A 17465-nucleotide genomic window follows, 5' to 3' on the forward strand; every position below is an offset into this window, starting at 1 on the left:
GAGTGAGAACAACTGGATTAGTTACATAAATAACGCTCCCCTTGGTTAACCCTTCACAATTAGTGCGGTTTCTGTGTATTAGCATAGATTCAAAACACTAGTTGCATCAGTTTGCTCTGTATTGAATGAAACGGTGAACAGATCCTGTTTCTGGATGAGGGCACTTTTGGTTTACGCAATAGCTCCAAGAAACGCTGCAACTTCAGCCTTCCTACAGCAGCTGGTTGCCAGACATATTCTTCAAAAGGTAACTGCTCTTCCGCTCCCCTTAAATCTGCAGCAATGTGGCTTTGAGTCAAAACTTCTGCTTCAAAAGAAAAACGCACTATAGACTAGGCTGAATACGGAGAAAGTTCTGTACCTTCTGAAGAAGAAACAGAACAGTAAAAATAAAAATATACAAAGAAGCAGTGCTGTTAGTGTTATCTAAACCCAAGATAATGCATAATGGGGAAATTTACAATGCTGCACAGAGAGGTTTTTTGTCTGTTGTTTTTTTGTTGGTTTTTTTTTTTTTTTTTTTTTACAAAAATTACAGACTTGACATTTCCAATATGTCTTAGCTTTGTACTGCTTCTCAAGTCTGAGTCACCAAAAATATCCAGCAACCAGCTGCTGTTCATATCCTAAAATATGCCTTCAGCTGACACTGAATATTGAAATCATTCTGCTAAAATACAGAAAAACGACGATGGTAGAAACCAAGGTATAGCCTCAGGCCAACATTAAATGGTAAAAATTCTACAATGCTACTTTTAAGTCTCTTCTTCAGTTCATGAACAAATAAGCAGCCAGGTTTCAAGTAGAGGTAACACAGATTTTGGAAGATAGCACGTAAAAAAAGCCCAGAAAGAAAACTGGAACAAAAGCTCTTCTTGTTACGGCAGTCAGCACTAATCCTCCACGAAATGGCAGGGAGAAACCTTTATTTGCCCTGCTGGATCTGTCCTGGTCCTACAGCAACGACGAGGAACTGCTTCTGCTGTCACAAATATGTTCCGTTTGGACATATCTTGATCCCTTTTTTCTTTTATCTGTGTACATGTATCTTTTGTCTTAGTCTCTTGACTGGTAGAAGAGGATATATCCAGATTCTGAGTTTTTGGAAATGTCTGATGTTAACCCATAGAATTCTTCAATGGCCTGGGCGTCAATTTTCTGAAAATGAATCAGAGTTATAATTAGCCTCAGTCAGAACACCACCCTAAGAATCCCTCTCCCAGACCAAGCATTGTTTTCAGTTCTTGGAGGTGATGCCGCAAAGTCACGCAGTATTAATACAGCAGTATTTCAGTATCGTTGAATCCAACCAAATACAACAAAACATTTTTTCCACTTAATACCTTATTCACTGTTGAAAAAAAGGATGAAATAATAAACCTCTCAGAAGTGGTGCACTCTTAAACTGGATTATAAAAAAACGGATCCATGAAAATATATCCTTAAAAGAGCGTATGATATTTTTTATATTTGCTTTCTCATTCAGACTGGTGATACCTTTCCTGACTCCAGGTATGCAACGTAGATGAAAAAAAGCAGTCACTGCTCAGCAAAGATTTTTGTACAGTTGAGAGTACATAAGCACCATCTTGAACAGATTTAACATTCAGCTAAAATAACTGCAAATTTTAAAGTTTTTATGGCCCTCGCACGTACAGAAGTCCTGCAAGTGCTACCGGTAATTATCCATGAAATCTGTGGATCCCATCTTCCGGTCTTATGAGAGCTTTCCTTCCTTAGGATTTGCTGGTACAATGCCTACTGGGATATTATTTCTCTTAGAACACAAACCTTATGATAAATTATTTGCCATGTTAATAGAATTGGATGGTCTGCTTGTATTTCAAGTTGTGAACTATGTGCAGAAAAGCACTTTTTCATTTTATATTCCAACCAGCAAGGCCTGAAGGGCATTTCAAAGGGCTTTTAAAGACGCAAGTTCTACAGTCTTGATCCCGCTCCTGAGAACGACTGGCTTCACATTACTGAATTTGATTCTGCAGTCAGAGGAGAGCAAGCATAGAGACTAAACCACTGAAATAAAATACTCCCAATGGCCCGTGCTGCCCAGCACTCCACTGTGTTTTAGTATTTTAAAATACCTTTAGGACCAACCTATGATCCTATGACTCTGAATCCACAGAGATGAGAGGCTGAAGTAGCCCGGATTTGTTGTGGAGAGCCAAAGGAGACTAGCCTAAAGTTTCCCTTTTTTCTCCAAGGAATAAAGTTAAGGAAGCAAAGAAACATTCAGAACACAAGAGGCTCTGGGTTGAACACCTGCTTTGATCACGAGGAGTAGCAGAGGCCAACTTGTACCAACATTTTAAAAGAAAGCAACCGTGCTATGGCTCCATCAAGGAGCCTCCTCAGCTACAGAATCCATTTGGCAGCGCGCTAAATCGTTGCTCACAGAACAGACTGTAGCATCATCAGCAAACACAAAAGCATTGGTTTCTCTAAGGGGCACTGCCAAACAACCTGCAAGTTTAGGCCATCCTTTTCCCAGACTTTTTAAAGCACAAGAAAAAGAAACATAGTAAATTTCCAGAAGATGCATCAACTGCTGGACAGAGCTGTAGAAATTCTCACTGGCTACTTCTTGTTAAACACTTTCTGTTAACAAAAAATAGGGGGGCGAAAATCCAAACTGATGCTTTCTCTTTCTTCTCCATTCAAGGACTTCAGAGAAGCTGAAATACTGTACTGAGGGCTTTGAATTTTCACACAATTTATTAGCATAACATCTACTACAAACTGTTAGATACACATTTTAACAGAAAAATAGCAAAAGAACATCCTTCAGTCCTTGTAATATTTTTAGCAGACAACTCAAACATGTTTTATTTTAAGTGCCAACTAATTTGCCATGCAATCAAGTCTATTTCCACTACTCATTTTGAATGCAACTCAAACATTTGATATAGATTAATTCATCCTACAGATATTTTTAGTTTTACCATGGCAAAACTGACTTCCTTTTTTAATTTCACTACTCATAGAAACACAGTGGAACTGTAAGAGGATTATACAGACTCTCTTCTTCCCATCCTCAGTTGACTACGAACATTGTGGACAGCAAAAGTTTTACCCAGTTACAGCCTTAGAGTAACAACGAGTGGATGGTTTCACAACTACTTCGAGGACTCTGCAGCCTCACCTGGCATTAAGATGACTTTTCCCATTAACAGCGCTTAAACATCCTTTGCTCGTTTCCAGACAACTATTCTTGTTCCCCAAACCAAATCCTTTTCTTGCATACCATTCGTAGCATTCAACTGAATGCTGCAAATCTCTGAACAAATATTTAAGTGAAGACATACAACCATTCTCCCCCTTTTTATCAATTTGGAGAATGCCATGGATGGACACTTTTCCCTCTCTGTTTCAGATAAACATTGTCACTGTGATGTATCGCTTAGTTGCTCTAATGACAACATGTCAAATTAGCCAGAGATCATTTACTCAGGTTTCTCAATTAATTTGGCTTGGCACAGTATCCCATTTGGACCGATTTGCCTCCTGGATTTGATGCAGTTGCTTTTCACATATGCTGTAGTATGTTTGATTATAATCTATCTTCAATTTAATTGAAAGTTGGCCTTCCAACCAAATCCAAATAGATAAATAAATATGACTTCACCACTTCTGACATTTAGTGGGTAATAAGGATAAACTACTTCCTATTGACAGTTCAGAGCTATTAGTTCAGATCACTTGCCAAAAATGCAACAAAGCTTTTTAACTGTATTTAAGGGGGAAAAGCTTCCTCCTGTGTTGTTTTTGAGTTGCATGATCTGTACAGAGGTACAAGGGCTATGAACTCATCCGCTGAAGTTTGCTGACTAATACCCGCTCTGTTATGTAGTCAGTTCACACCTAGAACATTAAGCCTCCAAAGCTTAAAAAATAAAAAAAAATCTGCTTTCAGGTTCTTAAGAGTCTCTGAAGAGAAAGCGGCTCCTGTGGTTAGCCCAAAAACCAGAAACTTATGCACAATTCACATTTTAGGGGCTTTGGGTTTTTTTCACCGCTCCATTTTTGAGGCCAACCTCTAATGTCACACATAGCAATATATTTCCTGTGGTGTCACCTTATGGCCAATCACAAGCAGTTTGAAAATAGCACTTGGTCAAGTTCAGAGTAGATATTTAAATCTCTTTAGGCAGCAGATGGAACTGACAAAAGTAGTCGCGGCTTTACTTCACTTTTTCAGCGAATAGCCTACAGCACCAGTAAGGAACTAATTCTCAAGAGCTGATGACTAAGCGGGGAGAGAGAGAACAGATGAGTAAAACTGCAGCTACTTCTTCCATCAGCCTGTAGCATCAGGAGAGGAAGAGCAGCCCCCACTATCCTGTTCTCCTTAATCACTGAATCGCCAGAAATTCAGGTGAGTTCTAGAAGGTCAAGGAAAGAGAAAGGTTGGTACTTCCTAGGCAGAGGGAGGTAAGATGTAAGCTTCATGTCCATCACACACTTAGAAAGCAGGAGCAGCTACAATGGATAGTCAGTGAAGAGATCCTCTGGGGCAAAGCCCGCAGGAATCCTTATGCTACACTCTCCAAAGCAGGTCAAGGAGCAACTGTTCATCAGAAAGGGCCAATGATCTCAAATGACTCATGTGCAAAACTCTCATGTGCAATTTTTCATGCCCTCCAGCAGTAGGAAAAAAAAAAGCCTAAATTTTAAGAAAACAAACGCCAGCCAGGGAGGATCTTCCAGCAGCAAAAGGAATCTTAAACTTCCAGATCTGCAGCTGGGTCAGAGGCAGTGCTACAGGACAGGGCTACATCGCTAATTCTAACGAAGACAGTGAAAATTAAAGAACCATGGAAAACACGAAAAGTAGAAATTTCAGATCAAAGAGCTTTATTTTTACAGCATTTTAGATAAACTCTGTAAAAGAAGAAGAATTTAAAAAAAGAAAGCCACAATTAAAGTTAGAAAAGCAACTTAAAGGGGAAAAAAAAAAGCATCCCTCCAGGAGAGAGGAACTACATTCTAGCTTATTTGTGACAGCTCCTTGAATTTGTTGCACAAACAGTACAACTTCATCTTTACAAAAAGCAGTTCTACTGTGGTATTGGTCCTACTGTTTGATATTTGCTTAATAATTACATGAAATACACAGATATATAAATATTTTGGATATTTGTCTTTATAGATACATTAGTAGAAAAGTTAAGGGAAAATCTGCTTGAGCAGACTGTTTAAACATTATCGCCAATAGCCCAATACCTTGGTGCACCCTCAGGACCTCACTACCGTCTCCCAAATCTTTTTTTACAGTTTTTCTACACTTCAATTCGTTGGGGAAAACTGCCAACAAAAAAGGTTAGAAGTTATTAAATGCAGCAACGAAATGCAACTAGTACAAAGCGAGTTAGCAACAAAAAGGAGCCCAGAAGGTGAAAGCCCAAAAGGGCTGAAATAAGAACATTTCAGATCTTGAATAAGAGAACTGTGGTATTCCAGCCTGAACAGGCGCACACTACCCCATGTCTGAGGTGTCAATACAGCCCTTGTGCTGGTTTGCCCTTCTCCACAATATTTCTATAATGAAGATGCGCAAAGATACTGAAGTTCACTTTTGAAATGTCCAGAATTATTCTGTGCCCCTTTTTCTGAAATACTTTCACAGGTGCAAAAGCTAATCCCAGACATAACAAGAGAGCTGGAGAGTAATGCTGTCTACACTTGTTTTCACCATGTAAAAGCACACCTACCTCTACAATGTCGTCATCAAACAGCAACCAAAAGCCATGGCTCTTCACAATGGTGATATAATGTCCACGGTTTGGACCGCTGCCAGAAAAAAAGGATTGAAGACTTATTACTCTGCTGCCGACAAAGGCAGGACCACTGCTCTCCCACATGATTATAACTATTACTGGCAGATATAGATTTCCCGGCTCTTAACGTTGTCTAATACTACTCAGAACATTGTTTAGATTCTTAGACTTTGCCAAATTGCTTGAAATAAAATATCTATCTTTTCTACTTGCAAATACAATATAATCAAAACACAGAATTTCATAAATATTTCAGATAGTTATTCAGATATTTCAAAAAACAAAATTAAAAGCCAGTTATTTAACACCCTGTTTGGTTGCATTCATCACTGCTGAGTATTTTGACCACTGTTCAAAAATTTTAATAATTGTCTGAAATATTTTGTTTGCACAGGAGATTTTTTTTTTTAATTCTTAGTGTGGTTTAGTCTATGGCTGACTGCAGACAGGCTTTCTGTAACTGCTGTTCCCACTTTTCCAGTGGCAGTTTCCCAGCCCGATTCTATCGCCTGTATCCTGAATGCTTACCTTGAAGGGAAGGAACAACAAAATGACCTAACTCAAAGGGAAATGGATCTGCAGAGTAAAGGCAGACAGACTGCCCTGAAAAGGTGGTGGTTTGGGATACTAAACTATATGGATGGAAACTATGAGCTATCAATCTACTAACCTCAAATTCTGAGCTAAAAGTCCAGGGACACAGTGGGGAAAACAAAACTCGACTCCCCTCCGGCTTTACCTTTTACTTAGCATCTACATAAGGCTTTAAACCAAGCTACATTCATAGCAGCTTCAGGCAAAAGGAAGTACTTCTCTAGTCCTTCCAGAATTATTGATACACTTTAACGCATTACCTGTCACAGAATGAAACTTCTTTGTTTAGAGCAACTACATGAAAACTAAAACTGTAAGGGCAAAATGTTTAAAATAAGTTCTGAGAACTCAAATATTTAGAAAATATAGTTTATCTTAAGTCTTTTGTATGTTCCTAGTAAGAATTGAAACCGTAAGAGTCACAGGATTCCTAAAAGCCCCATATAAGACAACAGGTTTGAGAAGAAAAAGCAAAGCCATTTAATACACCTGAATTATTAATCACCAGTGTTAAAACATAAGTGTAGTTACAGGTATAGCAAATTAAGACTCTACAGAAGAAAACGCACAGGACGAGATTTTAAAATAATAAAAATAAATAAAAAACAGCACAACCATACCACAACAGAAATCACCTGGGATTATTATGGAGTTTATTTATATGAAATCTATGCAGTATTAGTATGTTTGATTATATTGTCTTGCTCCTCACAAAGATGTTTCAAAACATTCGTGTACTGTAATAACTCATTACTTTAAAACTCACACTTCCAGAAGACAGTTATATTTTTTTTGCCTTCCATGTTTGTTTTTTTCTAAAAGTTCTAAAAAATTTTTCTTCTTTGCTTTTAAAAACATAATTAAAGTCACTATGACAACAAAAAATATTTAACAAAAAGAATAAGGACATTTTAAAAAATCAGCAGTACACAGTTTATTCCACATGGTGGCACCAGCTTCTAAAAAAAGTTCAATGGTTCAGCAAGTAGCAACATGAGACCTGTAACTTAATTCTATTTTAGTAAGTGTTTTTCTAAGATTTGTTTTTATTTCATTTAGCTTTCCTGGAAAGCAGGGGTGTGGGTTTTCTTGTTGCTTTTGGTTGTTTGCGTTTTTTTTTTAAAGACTGCTTTTACTTTGCTACAGCTCAAAGAAACATCTTGTCTGAATTGCCACCATATTTGAAATCTGGTAAAAGAGCAAACCTTGGACTGTGTACTCAGAAAGCACAATTTAAAATAGTAAAACAGTAGGAAAAAAAGACTGAAACAATTTTTTGAAAAAACAAAATACATTCGGATAACTAGCTCTGACATTGCTTAGCACGCTCCCATGTCGTCAGTCACTATATTGTTACAAAATGGCATATGGATGACAGACTGCTTTTAAATTTCAAGGAAAAGCATTTAAGGTCCAGAAAGCACAAACCCAACGTACCTGCCACAGTGAACAACTACAGCCACAAGGTCATACATTCTGTCAGGATTCGTAGCATCTCCTGAAGTGTTAAAGAGCCGGAGCTCCAAGGGAAAGACTACACGGTAGGAGAGTTTGGTGTATCGATGCAGCTGGTCCATGTATTTGAACCTTTTTAAGTGCAGAGCTAGAATCATGGGCAACTTTTTCACTCTCATTCTGAAGCACAAAAATATGTTAAAAAAAGAATGAGTTATTAGCAGATCACCGAAAACAAAGCTTTGTTTAAGAACAGTTTCAGTAAGAAGCAGCTTCTTAAAAGGCATCTAAAATGTTGATGAAGATTTTCAAAAGGCTGCATTTCTCATTCCAGTGAGAATAGGCAATATTTATTCTGAAAGACTACCTGCAAAAGTGACATCTGAATGCAGGACAACTGCCTAGGATGAAAACATCAATTTCTCATCACATCAGTGGAAAGAAAGAGATGGAATAAATCTGTCTTGCTGCTCCGGCTGTGACCAAGTATGAGGTGAGAAATAAGATTTTTGTATATAGTATTCATAGTCAAAGCAGATGGGATGGTTTTCAGTAGCTTTAAGCTGATTAATGCTAACTGGGGAAAATGGGAATGTCTGGACGCACCAGATAGAAGCTCTTCTGGGAGGAATACAAAATTAATCTCTTCATTTCTCTCTGATAACGTTGCCACAAAGTTACTTGGTCTCTCCCCTTCTCCTTACTCCCCTCCCCACCAACAACAGACCTGAACAGTCTTACATTTTCTTTCTCCTGAATTCACAAGGTATATTTTTCCAACAGCCGCCCGTTTGAAGAGAACATTTACATTAGCCTGAATATTTGACCCTTACCTCTTCTGTGCTTCCTGTTTACTGCGGCACTGCTCACAATAGTATTTATATTCACTGCATAGAGTTTCAGTATTACTAAATCCTCTGTGGAAATGAAAGCAAAGTCAGATAAGCAGGGATATTTAGTCAGACCATCCAGTTAAAAATTACTGCTACTAACGCTGAAAAAACCCAAACAACACATAAAAGATTAAATTCCTCTTATTCGTATCGCTCATACCTCCCAAACACATTTTAGGTGATTTGTCCCAGTCTCGGGATGTAGTATCAACGTTCAGCTAGAAAAATCTGGAAATTACGCCCTCAGGTATTAATTGCATACTTTCTGGGCAGGAGTCAAACAGAATAGTTAACAGCAATAAGGTGATTGTGTTTTGTTTCCAGAGGTAGCCACTCCATGTTTTCTTTGGTGGCAGATATTAAATGTTAAGATCTACAGCCACTAGCCGCTGACTAGACAAAGTCTGGATTATCTTTCAGCTCCTAGCAATTATACATCTGTTATCTGCTATTAAAAAGCCAGGTGCTACACGCAACTTGCAGTATCCTGGCAGCTGATAAGCCTTGGATCCAGCAGTCAAATGCATGGAGCAAATTTCTATCAGCAAAAAAAAAAAAATCAAAATATGACCGCAAACATCACGTCCAGACAATTGAAATGCAGTAACAATATCAAAATAAACAAGAATTTATTATGAAACCAAACACATCGTATTTAGTCTTGGTAAAATCTGTCTATATGATGTAACAAATTAAAATCCCCATAAAAGAAAATGAAAAATCAATCTTGCATATCACTAAGAAATCATACTCATTAACTACTAAAAACCATAAAGAAACCAGCAGCTTCAAAAATCCACAATAAAGATAAAGCGAATAGCACTCTGAGCAGAACATATTTTACCATAAGTCAAAGCCTACAACTGTTGCACAACAGCGCAGCTAAGCTAGGCTCTTTCCTTCTGACTAAGGGCAGGTATTTTTTTCCATTCACCAATATTTTCATTTACCTTAGACAGTGTGTAATTGATGTATTTTGTTCCACATCAACCGATAGATCCAGAAAGTCCTCATCTTTGCTACTAACCTTGAAAAAAATAAGAAGAAATATTTCATAACAGTTTAGAGCTGGCAGATTTCTTTTAACCATTTCTGGAATGGAGCAATGTCCTCGTTGCAAGTAGAGAGCTTCATGATAAAAAAATAAATATACACACACACAAAAGCCCTTTCTTGAGGTAAACTAAAACTGAAGAAATAAACTGATGTGTTGTTACAATCCAGAGGTAAATATTAAAATAAAAAAACCCAAACCCAAAACCCAGGAAAAAACAAAACAAAACAAAAAACAAACCCAAAAACCTTTCTTGCAAAACATGTCTTCCCCTTAAGACACATCTGCTTACTTCAATGGCAAAACCAAGTTTTTAACCACTCAGAGGTCTCAGAGACAGAGAAGCTTTAAGTGTATTCCATTCTGCTTTGTAGACTGATACAGCTTTCTGCTGCATTTCAGAGCTTAACAGTAAATACTTATAGGAAACGCAGAAACAAGCAGATGGGTTTTCAATTAAATGGGTTAGCAGTAGGAAAACCATCTTTCCATTTGTGGAACAGTCACATTTCATTTCAAAATTCTTCAGACAGAGTCTTATTAATGCCATTTTTCAAGCTTCTATTCACCATATAGCCATAATTTTAGATTTAAAATGCCAAGAACAGTCATTTCAGTTGTAATCACTCCTGGTTTTTTTCTCTCCCCATCTGGGCTTTCGTTTTTTAGAAATATTGAATCAGACTTAGCACATAGCTAACTACAAATTCCTGGTCTGAAGGTGATGCGGTTCTTCTAATTCTAGACTTTGTGGTGTTTCTTTTGCTTTCATATAGAGTGGCTATGAACCAGCACCAAGAGGTACAGACTTCCGGTTTAAGAAATTCAGTTAATCCCAGAGTTATATAAATAGTGAGCAACTCTCATGTAGAAACACAACATAAACTATCAATCACTGACACAGGAAATAACACAAAGACAAAAAGGCAGCTCATATCAGCCAGGTGCAGACTGCCTCGATGGAAACAGGGAGGAGGAACAGAAAAAACACTATGCTTTTTCTGAGAAACATACCTTAATGAGTATTGGTTTGAACATAGAGGTGATACAGTCATAAAATAGGCTATGCTCCATATTTTAATAGAGAGAGTGCAATTTCATCTATCCTAATGAATGAAAAAGTGCGCTTAGTATTAGGGAAAATGTTCCAGAACCTGTGAAAAATCTAAGAGGTTTTGTTTTGTTTTAAACGTACAGCCTCACAGTTAAGACATCTGGTTTCATTGGTTAGTGTTCCTTGGAAGATTTCATGGACCCACGTCAGATCAGTCTTGTCTCCTTCTTCGCTCTCAATGCTGCCATTCTGCAGTTTGCCATTCTGCTTCTCCTGCTTTTTCTCTTCTTGCAGTAAGTCAGCAATAGTGTTAAGTAGGTAGTTTAGGAATTCATGTGCATCCTGCTGCATATAATTATCAAATAATTCTGGAAAGGAAGAGATCAAGGAGAATGAAAAAATACAGGTACGTCATAATATCAAGTTACTATGCTTTTAGTAATCAGCGCGTGCCCTTCCCCCTTCTCTACCCTATTATACAATTGTGGGTTACACTGTTAAGAGTCTTTGAAGAATTGTACTTTGTTGTTCTCGCAACAGATGTTAGGTTACCCTCACCTACTCCTCAGGTTGCAAGAAACAGACAGCTGAGAAATAACATAAAGGAAAGTTAGTTTGGGCATTTCTTGGAACTGATGAAAACCATATTGGTTTTTAGGGAATTTTTTTTGTTGTTTTTTTTTTTCCTTTGGGGAGGGAGAGAAATAAAGAAATTCAGATGTGTTGCCTTCGGCCTTAGTTCATTGAGTCCAGCATCAAGGGGCAAAAATCCCCTACTATAAGTTTGTTATCTTTTCAAGTTCAAGCAGAGATGATAAATCAACGTACAGAACTCTTCCTCACAAAGTAGCCCTAGGAAATAACCACTAGTTCTCATTATGAGGAATCTACCCCGCTGCAAATGTAAGAAAGCAGGCTAAGGGTGGTTAAATCTCCTTAGCGAGCTCAACTTTGACCAGCTCCGTAAGGTCTGTTTAGCCCGCAACAATTTCTAGCAACGACCCAAAGTGTGCCGACTTGCAGCACACCTCTACAGAACATGATGCCAACGTGAAATAACCAGAGCACAGAGACTGGTATGCATGCTGTGTACTTGGTCTAAGCAAGTACAGAAACAAAGAGATCTAGATAATCCTCTTACGACCCAGCACAGTTGTGATATAATCTCTTCCTATGCTACAGAAGTGGTGAAATTCACACCACAAATAGAATTTCAAAGATCTTCCAGATATCTGTTAAAACTTGACAATTTGGACTCACTTAAAATGGAAATTGTGTTTATGTTTTCTACGCTTAAATCTCCAATGCTTAAATCTGCATAAAAATTTCATTTATTCATTTACCATTTTCTTTCCTCAATCGGGAAATAAATTTCTTGGGTGGGATGACTCCCACCTTCTTCTTTTGCGTAGCAATACTGTTGAAGAGATCAGAGAGGCATGTCAGGAGGCTTTCCTTCTTTCGAGGCTGCACTTTGTACGCCAAAACTTTTTCCCGAAATGGACGACAAAAATAAAGTGCCTGTAAGACTGAGTTGCAGTAGCAGGTATTGCCGAACTGGTTAAAACAGAACAAAAGGAAAACAAATGTTTTCATATTAGGTCTGTTAAAAAGCAATAACAGAAAGAGGTTGCTCATTAAGAACGTCACATACTGAAAATGGAAAAGTCGTCTGTCAGAGTTCATTTATTGGGGAAATACTAGTAGGCGTGGTGTAAAAGACTCATCCTTGTATCATCACAGCTGGTCACAGCAAAGAAAGGAAGAGAAGACAACAGTCACAGACACCAAAAAAGCAGCAAACCACTGACAAAAAAGAAAAAATCTCATTGAGGGATCATCACAAAATCAAAACTTCTGGAGACGCAGCATGCTACTAAGCCTGATAGGGGAGATCCTGCTGATAGTGATGCGGAGGAGTGCCAGTGATCCAGCAGAACAGAGGGACACGAAGTCAGAAAAAGGAAGAGACAGCATCCGTCAGCATCACTACATCTCAACTGCCTTATAGTAACAAGAGCTCAATGCATGAATTCATATTAGATTCGCCTGTGTCAGATACACAAAGTACTTTTTAGAGATAGTTAGCACGGTGTCTGTTAAATATTTCCTGCTTATAATGAAATATTATGAGAAGTACATGATGCAGGCAAATTCAAAGAGCAGCTGTTTTACATCTGCCGTATCTGAAGGCAGTGTCATTTTAGAGAAAGGAGGACAGCGATAACAAATTCCAGAGGCAGTGTTCCACATTGCTTAAAAAGAAGAAACACTCAGACCGCTGAGATATTAGCATATCATCCATGAGAAATACATCATGGTTTTTTGAGTTGTTTTTTTTCAATTTATTGTGCAACTGTATTGTACAATGTTGTTGCTTCAAAAATTGAAACAAATTCTGGGTTTGCCAGTGCTCAGATATTCCAGTAAGGAGATTCTGCATCTCAAGAGCATTGAGAGCAAAATATTTCAAATAAACAAAATGAGCATACAAATCTGAATACAGAACGTAGAATATTTTGTTAAGTGGTACTTGGAGAATATGGCAACTACTGTTCACCAAAATTTGGTGTGATCACTGTAGCAGAATGATTTCAAGTTAACAATCAGTTTGATGACTGAAACAGAAAATTAACAGTTTAATTCACACAGATAAAAAGGTCACAGCATAGCAGTTACTTGAACATTAATTTATACCATACGCAAACAACACAGAACAACAGTTAAAATTTGTTGACATGAGGAAAACAAATATGCAAGCTGAACAAACACGTGAACTAGGACAGAACCTAACGCATACGCTTGTTAGTGACCTAAGAAAATAAATAAGCATCATGCTAACTAAATTTGCATACAAGACAAAACAGGCGAGAGAACTACCAAAAGTCTGATTAAATATTATTGTTTTCAGATAAGACATCTAATATAGCTGTCTATAATAATCCCAGAAAATTAAGAGACCCAAGAAACTACAAATTAGCCATAATAAAACAATGGACGGTCATGGTGGATCAATAGTCAAAAAAGTTGACAAAGTAATTAATGAGATTTCGAGAGTGTATTCATTGAGAAATCATGTAAAAAAGCATGAAGTCAACTGGTTATACATGTCCTGCTTTGATGCTACTCACACAGAGGGAAATTATTAGAACCAAACTAAATGGGAGAGTTAAAGGAGTTAAAGAATTAAAATTCCATCCAAATAGCTTTAAAAATTCACGACAGTGAGATGCAAGATGTTTTGCAGTAGTCAAAATGGTATGGTAAAAAAATTAACTCTATGGCACGCCTGAGGTTTTAAAAACGTCCTTTCAACTCTCTTTGCCTGCTACCACCTTTACATAAAATATCATGGAAGAACTCTTATTCCTGAAACCAGTATCTTGCATGTTAACATTTTAGATGTTTCACTGCATACCAAGTACTTTACAAAAAGACCACGTGATACATTTTATTTCAGCAATTCTGACTTTTTTTCATATTAGAACAAAATCCTTTGAGCAATTCAGGTCCTCGGGAAACTTCTGAATATCTCAATTCTTGATCTATCTTTCCCTGTAATAGAGACAGTTCTTCACAAATAAACAGCATCGCATAGCAGCGTCACACTTTTAAACCGCAATCAGTTTGCATTTAGAAGTACAAAGTAGTCAGATCTTTCCAATCATGACCTTAACTTTGCTAGAAATTCTTCTGAAAAAGAAGAGGGCTCTAACCATTTGTCTTTGACAGAACCCAAAACCCAGGTTGGCAAGACAGTTCTCAATGGGAATATTTCCAAACCTGGAGCGACATGCACAGATCAAATACACAAATATTGTATAAAGTCTAATGTGACCTAAAACACAAAGGAAAAACAGGTACAAACACGTAGGTTTTAAAATATTTTTGTCATAGTTTCTGCGGTATAAATAAATATTTTTAAAAGATGCCAAAATATAGGGGCTTTTTGCTTAAAACTGATTGCATTTAGAGTCAACATTACCTAACTTCCTAAGAACTTGCAAAATTTTACACTTCCAATGTAAAAATAAAGTTTGAAGGCTTATTTTAAGAGAGAAGCTTTTTAAAAAGAAAACTGAGATGAAATTCTAGAACAAAAACATTGTTCCATCCCTCTGGCACTTCAGTTCAACATTACACATAATCTATTTTACCAGGCTGTCAGAAGGAGCGGTCAGACCCTTCTCATATACTCTGCGGTGGTTTTAGGAATAGTTTGGCCACAGGCAAGCTGGTTCAGCTCACTGATCCAAACTGAAAATAACTATTAAAAAAAATTTTAAAGCCTCTATCGTCCACAGGTTCAACCCCTGATTCTATTTGCAGTGCAACCAGACATTTACTAGTATTGACGCTGAAGTCATGAAACTGCCTTCTTTAAAGTGCTCCAATTAACTTCAGATCATGAAAGAACTAGAAATAACTTAGGAAAAAGCTCTGCAGAACAACAGCATGAGAATGACCATCTCAAAGCAATTGGTTGCAAGGAATAAAGCACAACAGTATTAGTCATATTTTGTCCTTCAAAACAGGGAATGGATGTGGTTATAATAATTCTGGTTATTTTTAGAATGCTATTTTTCCTCTTCACACTATTCATTGCTCTGCTATTTATATCACAATTGGAGATGCCTTCCATTTTTCTCATTATGGTGCAACCCTCAGCAGCTTTGGAATGGCCATTAACACCATACTTGAGGAATATAACTCAATGTGTTTAGATAGTTTGGTGTCTGAGAACACAAACTGCTAGAAACCCACACAGCAGTCAATTAAGTGAGTTTGTAATGAGCTGCAGCAAATAATACTTTAGTAGCTATGTTAACCTTATTTGGTGTGTCAAAAGATAGATCATCTTTCAGTTTTCAACAAAACGTACCTAGATGACCAGCAAACATAAGTATACTTACGTTTCTAGTCAGTTCTGCCAAAATTTTATTTGCACATCATAAATACGCCACAGAACCACTGTTTCTATTAACTAACTTCCTATATTCATTGGTAAAAGATATCACAGGTGCAACTGCCTTTCTCCTCCAGAAGCACTAGCAAGATCAACACCAATGCTCCATTCTCTCCCTAGTTAATTTAGGTAGACAATTCTTATTGCCCATCAGATCCCAGTCAGGTCAGATCTATACAAGCTGAGAGATACAAAAAATAAACCTTTTTAGAAGGATTCAATGTTATACACGGCTGTCAAAAAATAAAAGAAGGAGTATTACTACATGTAAGAAAATTATCAACCAAGTCAATGTCATTCATCTCCTGGCTATGTCCTCACATAGAAGAACTTCCACTAATCCCACAAATAATATGTTTTTTGAAAAGTAACACATTTTCATTTTAAAACCTCAAGGCTCCTATACACTGCAGCATCAGTGTAAAATCAAATCTCTCTTCTCCAGAAAAGCATATGAACAACGTTCACCCTTTATTAATGTCTTTTCCAGCTAAATATTGAAATCCTATAATTAGAAACGTACCTGAGTAGGAAGGTTTCTCTCAAAGACTTTACAATAAACATACTTGCTTTTCCGTGTTTAAGATGACATTTATATCTTGGTTAATAACAAGGCACAGCACCATATTGCAGGAAGTGGTGTCTATGCAGAGTCCCACTTAAAATTAAAGTGCTCGCAGATAAAGTTCTAACAGAGTATACTGTTAAATTTAAAATTAGGTTTTGAAATAAAAAACAGCATGTCAACTAGAGAAAATTTACTTACATTGACCAAGCCAAAGTAATGCTCATTCACAGGGAACTGTTCGGGACCAATCTCTTTCTCCAAAGCAGAGGCATTGGCGCCCTATAAAGAAACAGTGTGTTTATGTTAGAGAAAAAAAAAATCCTAAAAAAAAAAAATCCAACAGAGTTCATACTACTCCTATAAAAACAAAGAAGCTAAGACAATAAATTTATTTAGTTAGAGCTATATAGAGTTACATAGTTAGAGCTATCTGATCTAACAGAAGAGGTTTTTGCATTTGAATTTATTTGAAAGTTAACAAGAAATTTGTTCTCACCTAAAACTTCAGGTTAGTCACAGTGACCTAGAAACACCAATTTAAATTTAGCCAAGAAATGCATTGTAAAAATAAAGAAACTTATAACACACAGAGAACTTCTAAACCTAGAGGACAGAAACCATGTGGGCTACAAATCCCATGAAAGAAAATATATTTTTTTGTGATGTAGACTGCACAAAAGATTTATGTGGCTGTTTATTATTTGCATCTCATATAAAGAATTCTTGGAAAAATCTTGCCCTCACTGACACTTCACATAAGAAATACAATAATTTTCTAACTTTATTTCTGGAAAGTACTATGAACAAGTGAAGCATGATTACAAAACCCAAAAAGAACAGAAAGAATAATTTTATCAGATATTCCTCAAATTCAGATTATGGAAAAGTGCTTTGGCTTTGCCACCTTTAATTTAAGGACAATGTATCAAGCTTACAGTGCATTTTGACACATCCTTGAGTCTCCAGCAATACAATGAGGATAGAATTTACTTTTTTTTTTTTCTCTTCAGAAAAATACCACTACACACCCATTTGGTCCTAATCATCACATAGAACAAGAATTAAAGCATACCATCATTTTAGTTT

General features: G+C 37.0%; 1 protein-coding gene across 2 annotated transcripts; it reads right to left on the reverse strand.

The window, feature by feature from the left end:
* Window positions 1-536: 536 nt before the first annotated feature.
* Window positions 537-16659, reverse strand: LOC104287775 (ubiquitin carboxyl-terminal hydrolase 12-like). Of its 2 annotated transcripts, XM_009886507.1 has the most exons (8): window positions 16578-16659; window positions 12189-12262; window positions 10987-11213; window positions 9688-9764; window positions 8678-8761; window positions 7827-8024; window positions 5730-5808; window positions 537-1158 (listed from the first exon to the last, which is right to left on the reverse strand). In XM_009886507.1, exons 1-8 carry the CDS (start codon window positions 16601-16603, stop codon window positions 1057-1059), a joined length of 867 nt encoding a protein of 288 aa, XP_009884809.1. In that variant the 5' UTR covers window positions 16604-16659; the 3' UTR covers window positions 537-1056. The 2 variants fall into 2 exon arrangements, with proteins under 2 accessions (XP_009884809.1, XP_009884808.1); XM_009886506.1 differs by lacking the exon at window positions 16578-16659 and having other exon boundaries at window positions 12189-12523.
* Between the last annotated feature and the right edge of the window lie 806 nt (window positions 16660-17465).

This window comes from Charadrius vociferus, unplaced genomic scaffold (genome assembly GCF_000708025.1).
Source record: "Charadrius vociferus isolate BGI_N301 unplaced genomic scaffold, ASM70802v2 scaffold506, whole genome shotgun sequence".
NCBI lineage: Eukaryota > Metazoa > Chordata > Aves > Charadriiformes > Charadriidae > Charadrius > Charadrius vociferus.

Coding starts and splice junctions, on each gene's coding strand:
- LOC104287775 (XM_009886506.1), bottom strand. CDS start 12,483: ATGAGCAACCTCTTTCTGTTATTGCTTTTTAACAGACCTAATATGAAA. Junction 8,762..9,687: donor TCAATTACACACTGTCTAAG/GTAAATGAAAAT, acceptor TCATTTCCACAG/AGGATTTAGTAATACTGAAA. Junction 8,025..8,677: donor AAACAGGAAGCACAGAAGAG/GTAAGGGTCAAA, acceptor TTTGTGCTTCAG/AATGAGAGTGAAAAAGTTGC.